The sequence below is a fragment of the Cordyceps militaris genome (assembly GCF_000225605.1).
Source record: "Cordyceps militaris CM01 unplaced genomic scaffold CCM_S00007, whole genome shotgun sequence".
Lineage (NCBI taxonomy): Eukaryota > Fungi > Ascomycota > Sordariomycetes > Hypocreales > Cordycipitaceae > Cordyceps > Cordyceps militaris.
Genome location: NW_006271975.1, coordinates 2,387,323 through 2,394,934, shown reverse-complemented (window position 1 = coordinate 2,394,934; position 7,612 = coordinate 2,387,323). Strand labels below are relative to the sequence as shown.

General features: G+C 58.2%; 3 protein-coding genes across 3 annotated transcripts; 2 read left to right on the top strand and 1 right to left on the bottom strand.

Annotated features, from left to right (window-relative positions):
- Window positions 1–390: 390 nt before the first annotated feature.
- CCM_08967 (lipase, putative) lies at window positions 391–2,568 on the top strand (the record flags this gene model as incomplete). Its single annotated transcript, XM_006674102.1, has 1 exon — window positions 391–2,568. One exon carries the CDS (start codon window positions 391–393, stop codon window positions 2,566–2,568), a length of 2,178 nt encoding a protein of 725 aa, XP_006674165.1.
- A 607-nt stretch (window positions 2,569–3,175) lies between these two features.
- CCM_08966 (uncharacterized protein) lies at window positions 3,176–3,955 on the bottom strand (the record flags this gene model as incomplete). The annotated part of the gene is made up of 1 exon (XM_006674101.1): window positions 3,176–3,955. One exon carries the CDS (start codon window positions 3,953–3,955, stop codon window positions 3,176–3,178), a length of 780 nt encoding a protein of 259 aa, XP_006674164.1.
- A 1,849-nt stretch (window positions 3,956–5,804) lies between these two features.
- Window positions 5,805–7,545, top strand: CCM_08965 (glutamate decarboxylase; the record flags this gene model as incomplete). The annotated part of the gene is made up of 4 exons (XM_006674100.1): window positions 5,805–6,055; window positions 6,108–6,135; window positions 6,194–6,799; window positions 6,859–7,545. 4 exons carry the CDS (start codon window positions 5,805–5,807, stop codon window positions 7,543–7,545), a joined length of 1,572 nt encoding a protein of 523 aa, XP_006674163.1.
- Between the last annotated feature and the right edge of the window lie 67 nt (window positions 7,546–7,612).

The following is a 7,612-nucleotide window of genomic DNA, read 5'->3' as shown; positions in this document are numbered from 1 at the left end:
CCAACCTCCACAACACGATTACCAAGGGAGAGGACAAAGACCGCAAACGAGCGAACTGGGCCGGTTCTTCATCCTTTTTGCCTCTTCCATCACATCAAACCAGCACCTTGACACAGTTTACTCATTGCGCACAAACGTCGAAACGCATAGATAAGCTTGCTTTATTAGTCCTCGAGCGCATCACCAACAACCCTTACCCACGACGACGCTATCTATCTCCGTGGCTGCCTCACAATTGACACGTGGGCAGCGCCAATCCGTCCCAACGTCGAAATACATGATGAATTGAACCTCGCACTCTTCCATACACGACCTCCCCCCCTCCGAATTTTTCGACTCCAAACGTCCTTCCACAGCCGTTGCACCGCCCACCCCGGCGTTGTCGCCACCATGATCGACCACGTCCTGGGCCGGCCCTCGACCAAGTCGCGGCGCCTCCAAGTCCTCGCCGTGCTCTCCCTCTGGGGCCTCTACCTACAAAAAGGGGGTCGCCACGGGCCGCCTGGCCTCGGCGCCGTCTCCCGCTTCTTCAGCACCCGCCTGACGCCGTGGCAAGTCACCGTGCTCACCATGATGGCCATGTACGCCGCCCGCAACTTCTCCGCCCTCGTCGGCCTCGCCAGCCCCGAGCCCATGGCCAACATGTACGACACGACCTACTTCCGCGCCACCTGGGTGCTCACCGCCATGGACGCCGGCTTCTGGACCGCGATGCGCATCCGCTCCAAGTGGGCGCGCGACCTCGCCGGCGTCGTCTTCTCCATCTTTTACCTCTTCGCCGCCGAGCGCGCCGACGAAAAGGTCCGCAAGGTCCGCGGCGCGCTGACCGTCGAACACATGCGCGTCGCGTGGAACAAGGGCACCACACCGTACCTGCGTGTGCTGCAGAGCCTCATGCGCCCACGCTTCACAAAGTGGCCGCCGCGCCAGGTCCGCATCCCGCGGCCCGCCGGCAGCGACTACACCGAGCCCGTCGCCGCCTGGCTCTACTTTGACGGCCCGCTGGCTGACCTGGCCGGACACACACGACTGGTTCTTGATATCCCCGGCGGCGGCTTCGTCGCCATGGACCCGCGCTGCAACGACGACAAGCTGTTTGCCTGGGCCACCAAGTCCGGGCTGCCGATCCTCAGCCTCGACTATAAGAAGGCGCCCGAGTTTCCGTACCCGTACGCGCTCAACGAGGTCTTTGACGTCTACTCGACGCTAGTCCGCACGCGCGGTAAGTGCATCGGCATGGCTGGCGAGACGATTCCGAATATTGTCATTACCGGCGACAGCGCCGGCGGCAACCTCGCTGTGGCGGCGACGCTCATGGTGCTCGAGACGGCGAGCACGCCGTTTCGCAAGACGCCGCGCGGCAGCACGCTGCCGCCGCCCGACGGCCTCGTCTGCTTCTACCCGGCCCTGGACATGAATATTGGCAACTGGATGACAGACGAGCAAATGTCCCTCATCCGTGACCGCAAGTTCCGCAAGACGAACCTCGCCATTGTGCGCAAAAAGAGCCGCCAGTACACGGATGTAGTCGGCACCCCGTACCACTCCGAGGACGAGGACGAGGCGTCGCCCAAGGACACGTCCGACGCCAGCACCACCACCACCACCACCAACCCAATGGACAAGCTCGCAAGCTCCCGTCCCGAGTTTTCTCACAGCGCGCCGCAGCCCCCCAGCGTGCCGACGTCCCCGGCAGTAGCCATGACGGCGACGGCCGTGTCGCACCACCCCGAGCCGATGAAGACGCGCCTCGCCACGTCCTCGATGATCTCGTACGTCAACGACCGCGTGCTCACGCCCGAGATGATGCGCGCCATGATCATCCTCTACATTGGCGAGCACAACCGCCCCGACTTTTCGCAGGACTACATGCTCAGCCCCGTGCTCGCACCCGAGTACCTCCTCGCCCGCTTCCCCAAGACGTACTTCATGACAGGCGAGCGCGACCCCCTCGTCGACGACACCGTCATCTTCGCCGGCCGTCTGCGACGCGCCAAGGAGACGGCGATGGCGCAGCCGGGCCTCTTTTCCGAAGAGGAGATGGATGCGCACGGCGACGACGACGACACCGCGCCCGAGGTGGTGCTCATCCCCGGCGCCTCGCACGGCTTCATGCAGTTTCCGGGCATCTACCCGCCGTCGTGGCGCCACTTTGCCCGCAGCGCCGAGTGGTTTGACCAGCTGTTTCTCGAGGCCGACGAGGCGCGGGCGCGGGCCCGCCGCCACCGCCGCCGCCGCGCCGCTGCGCGATACGAGGAGGAGGCTGCCGGCCGGACAAGGGCGACCGCCGCCGCTGCGGCGGAGTCGAGCGGCGACGAGGACAAGCCACTCGAGATGAGCATGACCAAGCTGACCAGAGGCCGGAGCGCGACGGTGGGTCACGAGGAGGAGAAGAAGAAGACGAATGGGGACGAGGGGGACGAGGTGGGAGAGGATGGGGACCAGAGGCCGAAGCGCAAGATTAAACAGAATAAGAGCTTGCTGAAGCTGAAGAGTACGGATGATTTGCTGGGGCGACGAATGGCGGGCGTGGCGAGCGGGCTGACGGGCACGGGCGAGGAAGATTAACGTACATTAGACATTCTACAGTTCACATCACACACTTATGCTAGGAGGCTTTTTTTCTTCTTTTTCAAAAAGATGCATTTTGTTAAAATCATGGCCAACGAAAGTCACACTACTCGCCTCCACCATCCAGCTTTCCGGCATTAGAGCAGGAGAGCTTGAGGTGCCTAATACATTAGCTGCCCCCAGCACGCAGATTGCTCACATCCAATTCCCTTCCTGCCGACATTTGTGTTACGCGTCTCCTCGGCGCTATCTCATTAAGAATTCTCCAAAACAAACTTCGCACACCTTGAAGTCGCCGTTCCAGCCTGCATCGCCCACTTCGCCGCCGCAATAAGTGCACCGGGCTTTCCGTATCCTCGACGTCCTGCCCGAATTCTCGTGTTCAAAGGGATCCTCTCGGTGGTGTGCGCGGGTGGCAACGTGTGCCGGTCGTCGTGCGCTCCGGACGAGGGCTCACCAGAGTTACTTCTCTGTGGTGCCGTGTCAGTCAGTATACAATTCGGGTTCAAAGGAGAAAAGACGGACAGATCCAGTGACAGGAGTAGAGACGAGAGAAGAGACGGGAGAAGAGACGCTTACCGGCGTGATACTTGCCTTTGGGTTCCTAGGACGAGCATTTCCCTGAATGCCACGCCTTCTTGCACTTGACGCAGGTGTCTTTGCCGCAGTAGCTGCACGTCGCCGTGTCGCCGATGATGAGCGCCGGCGGCACCGACCGCCGGCAGCGCTTCCGATGGCACTTGACAGTGGGGAGCGCAAATTGCGCGTCAGAGTGCTTGCGCTGGCGCTCGCAGAACGCCACGACGTCGCTGTCGTGGGGCGGGACGACGCAGACGATTCTCCGAAGCGGAATGTTCACTCCGCAGCACCGCAGCGGGATCCGCAGACCCTCGCGCATGTGCACCTTGAGGATTCTGGCCATGCATTCGCCGCAGTAGTCGTGGGGGCAAATGCATTGGACGCGCTCCCAGCGCTGGCAGACCCGGCCACAGCCGCCCACGCAGTCGCGCTGCTCGCCCTCGGTGTCCTTCTTAAGGTTCGACATCTTGTAGATGAATTCAATCCACTCCTTCACTTTCACGTCGCTATGCCAGTTGTCGGCCCCGCCCAGGTAGTCCTCCCACCGCTCATCCTCCCACCACTTATCCCCCCACTTGAACTTTCCGTCAAAGGGGTTATTAAAGCCCTCGTCCTTCTCCTCCTTCTTACCATCGCCTTCGTCCCGATGCGGCATCGTGCCGGAATACTCGCCGTGTAGAGGGCACGGTCTTGGGGAGGAAGACTTTTGAGTATTGGTAACGGGTAAAGAGGGGTCAGGCTCAATAATGTAGGTCGTGTGGCGAAGCGCGGCTTGTATTTTGGTGTCTCTTCGTTTGAAGACCATGGTGAAAGGGCCGAGAGGAAGGAGGCGTTCCCAGGTGGTCTTATATACTGCTCAACGTCAGAAGTGAAGGGCTGCCTGATGGGGTACAAGGAGAGCATCTGCGGCTTGTGCAAGGTCGGGTGAGACCGCCTACCTGCGTCTGGACTTGGTGAAGGATAGATGAAGGAGGAATTCAGGTGGTGTTGTTTCATGTAACGCTCAACGTCATCAGTGAATGGCTGCCTGACGGGGTTAAAAAGAGGGCATCTGCGACTTGTGCAAGGTCAGGTGAGAACGTCTACCTGCGTCTACCCGGTTTCGGCGCTCTTCATCAGGCGCAGAGCTGCGCAATGTGGAGAGAGAAACACTTGAACGATAGTCTCTCGTACTTTATTTCGTTGCAGCATTTGAAAAGGCCATTATTATATTACACGCAGACAACTCTTGTGGGAGAAGTTGTTGGTGGGTTCGCTGTCGGTGTTGATGAACATCGTTTGTGCTCTTACTACCTAGGCAGCATGTATTCAAGGGTTGGTGTTACATCGTTTGTGCTCCTACTAGGCAGCATGTATTCAAGTGTTGGTGTTGAGGAACATCATTTGCGCTCTTACTAGGCAGCCTGTACTCAAGTGTTGTAAACAGTCTTGAAACCTCTTTGGGGGACCAACTCGTCTCTTTATGCGCTGGTACTCACAGTAGAAGCGCACAGTGTATCCTGTTAATTTACACTGTCCATTTACACTGTTCACCTTTTTAGTTTCACTTAGCGACTTGTTTATAAATGATTGTGCATTCTTGATTGTTCTTTTCTTGGTACATTCTTTTTCGATATTGAAGCGGTCTTTGAGAGCTCGTCACACTAGCTTCGGCAGGGTTGGTACAAGTTGACAAAGGAATGACGTTGTAGTCGGCAATCACGGATCAACGATCCACTGCTGTAGAGTATAGTATGGATAAGACGAGGCGGCGCAAGCCAAGGAGCTGGGGTTTTAAACTTTGTCTTTTTTTGGCCAAACTGCAACTAGAATAGTATTGCTGGAAACGGCCGTTCCTCGCGGTTCATGCTTGGCAGCGTGAGACCAAGACCACGCTACGCAGAAGAGATAAACGTACAGGGTTGACTGGTAAAAGCCTCACTTGGCAAGCAAGCTGAATCGGGCACCCTTCTATCTGAAGCTGTCCCGTCTCCATGGTGGGCGCGCCTAGCGTAGCCGTGTGATCCGAGGGGTGCATAATGGCGTGGTCTACAGCCAGCAGGGATGCCATGCTCTTGTTACGCTGTCCATGGTCAGAGGTCTCGGTAAACAAGGACGGGTCCTAGATTCTGCGGGATGCGACTTGAGAAGATGAATGAAATAATGAAAGAAGACGTGGGAAATTAAAATAGAATCATCAAAAGCATGGCCGACGGAAGAAGAGATTGGCGATGAAGCCGCGTCTTGCCCCGCCAAGGTAGCTCTAGGTGCTGGGTAGCTCCAGACGCTAACGAAGAACTTATGCTACTCGTCGCCACCAGAGTTTTGACCATGCCATGCTGGCAATGGCAGAGCTCGATTGGCTCCGGATTGATGTGCCATTTGTACTTTACCGGTGGACCCGAGATGCATTCTGGTCCTTTCGTGGCGGTGTCGAATTGGGCCAGCCGGGTGCACGACGTCGGCCCGTGGCTAACACGGCCAGCCATCCATCAGCCATCAATCATCTCCAGGCGAGATCCCAAGAGAGGAGCTACCCCTCCCCCTCCCCCTCGTTTGTTAAGGTTTACAGCTCCCCCAAGCTCCCTCCTCGCCCCTTCTCTTCCTCTCTTTGATTTTCTTAGATTCTTCATCTTTACTCCCGATACCCAATTCGCAGCATCACTGTCATCACCATGGTTCATCTCTCCCGCGTTCAGACCGGCCTCACGGATCCCAAGGGCGCCGCCGCCTCGGACCTCCACCACAAGGCCGCGCAGCTGCACCTCGCCGAGTACAATGACGAGTTTACCACGTCCGTCTACGGCTCGCGCTTCGCCCGCGAGGACCTGCCCAAGAACTGCATGCCCGAGGGCGAGATGCCCAAGGAGGTGGCCTACCAGATGATCAAGGACCAGCTGAGCCTCGACGGCAACCCCAAGCTCAAGTGTGTTCCCTCGCCGTGTCCATCTGTTGAAGCTTGCTAACACCAGCTACAGCCTGGCTTCATTCGTCTCGACCTACATGGTGCGCACCCGCTCAAATCTACCGCTCGTAGAGTGGGCTGTACTGATGATGCAAACAGGAAGAAGAAGCCATCAAGCTCATGACCGACGCCTTCCCCACCAACTTCATCGACTACGAAGAGTACCCCTACACCGCCGACATTCAGAACCGCTGTGTCAACATGATTGCCAACCTCTTCAATGCCCCCGCCGAAGACGCCATTGGCACTTCCACTGTCGGCTCCTCCGAGGCCATCATGCTCGCCGTCCTTGCCATGAAGCGCCGCTGGAAGCAGGCCCGCCAGGCCGCCGGCAAGTCCACTGAGCACCCCAACATCATCATGTCATCAGCCGTCCAGGTCTGCTGGGAAAAGGCGGCCCGCTATTTTGAGATTGACGAAAAGTACGTCGACTGCACCCGCGAACGCTTCGTCATTGACCCCGAGACGGCCGTCTCGCTCGTCGACGAGAATACCATTGGCATCGTCTCCATCCTCGGCACCACTTACACGGGCCACTACGAGGACACCAAGGCCATCAATGACTTGCTCGTCGCCAAGAACATTGATTGCCCCATCCATGTCGACGCTGCTTCTGGTGGCTTCGTCGCGCCTTTTGTCGTCCCGGACCTGGAATGGGATTTCCGCCTGCCCAAGGTTGTCTCCATCAACGTCTCCGGCCACAAGGTGCGTTTCCCTCCCCCAACATACCACGTAGACTCCCACTAACCCCAGGCATTAATTAGTACGGCCTCGTTCACCCCGGCGTCGGCTGGGCCGTCTGGCGCTCTTGCGAGTACCTCCCCAAGGACCTTATCTTCAACATCAACTACCTCGGCGCCGAGCAGTCGTCCTTTACCCTCAACTTCTCCAAGGGTGCGTCCCAGGTCATTGGCCAGTACTACCAGCTGATCCGCCTCGGCAAGCACGGTTACCGCGCCATCATGAGCAACCTGGTCCGCACCGCCGACCACCTGTCGGACCGTCTCCAAGAGCTCGGCTTCATCATCATGTCGGAGAAGTCTGGCGACGGCCTGCCGCTTGTCGCTTTCCGCTTCCCCGCTGGCAAGGAGAAGGGCGCCGTGGAGGACCGCGTCTATGACGAGTTCGCCCTCGCTGCCCACCTGCGCGCCCGTGGCTGGATCGTGCCCGCTTACACCATGGCCCCCAAGACGGACGGTCTCAAAATGCTGCGCGTCGTCTGCCGCGAAGACTTTTCCCGCAGTCGCGCCGACGATCTCATTAGCGACATTGGCCTCTGTCTCGGCCTGTTGGCCACGTCAGATAAGGAGTCGCTTGACCGCGCCAAAAAGTACGTCCAGCAGCACGTCTCGTCGCACAGCAAGAAGAACCACAAGCACACTGTCCACGAGTACAAGAACGAGGAGCACTCTCTCCAGGGCAAGACGGGTAAGACGCACGCCATTTGTTAAGCTCGGAATAATGCAAAGACGTAAATGTAGATAAAAAAAATATGATTCATGTATACCAATATATGCA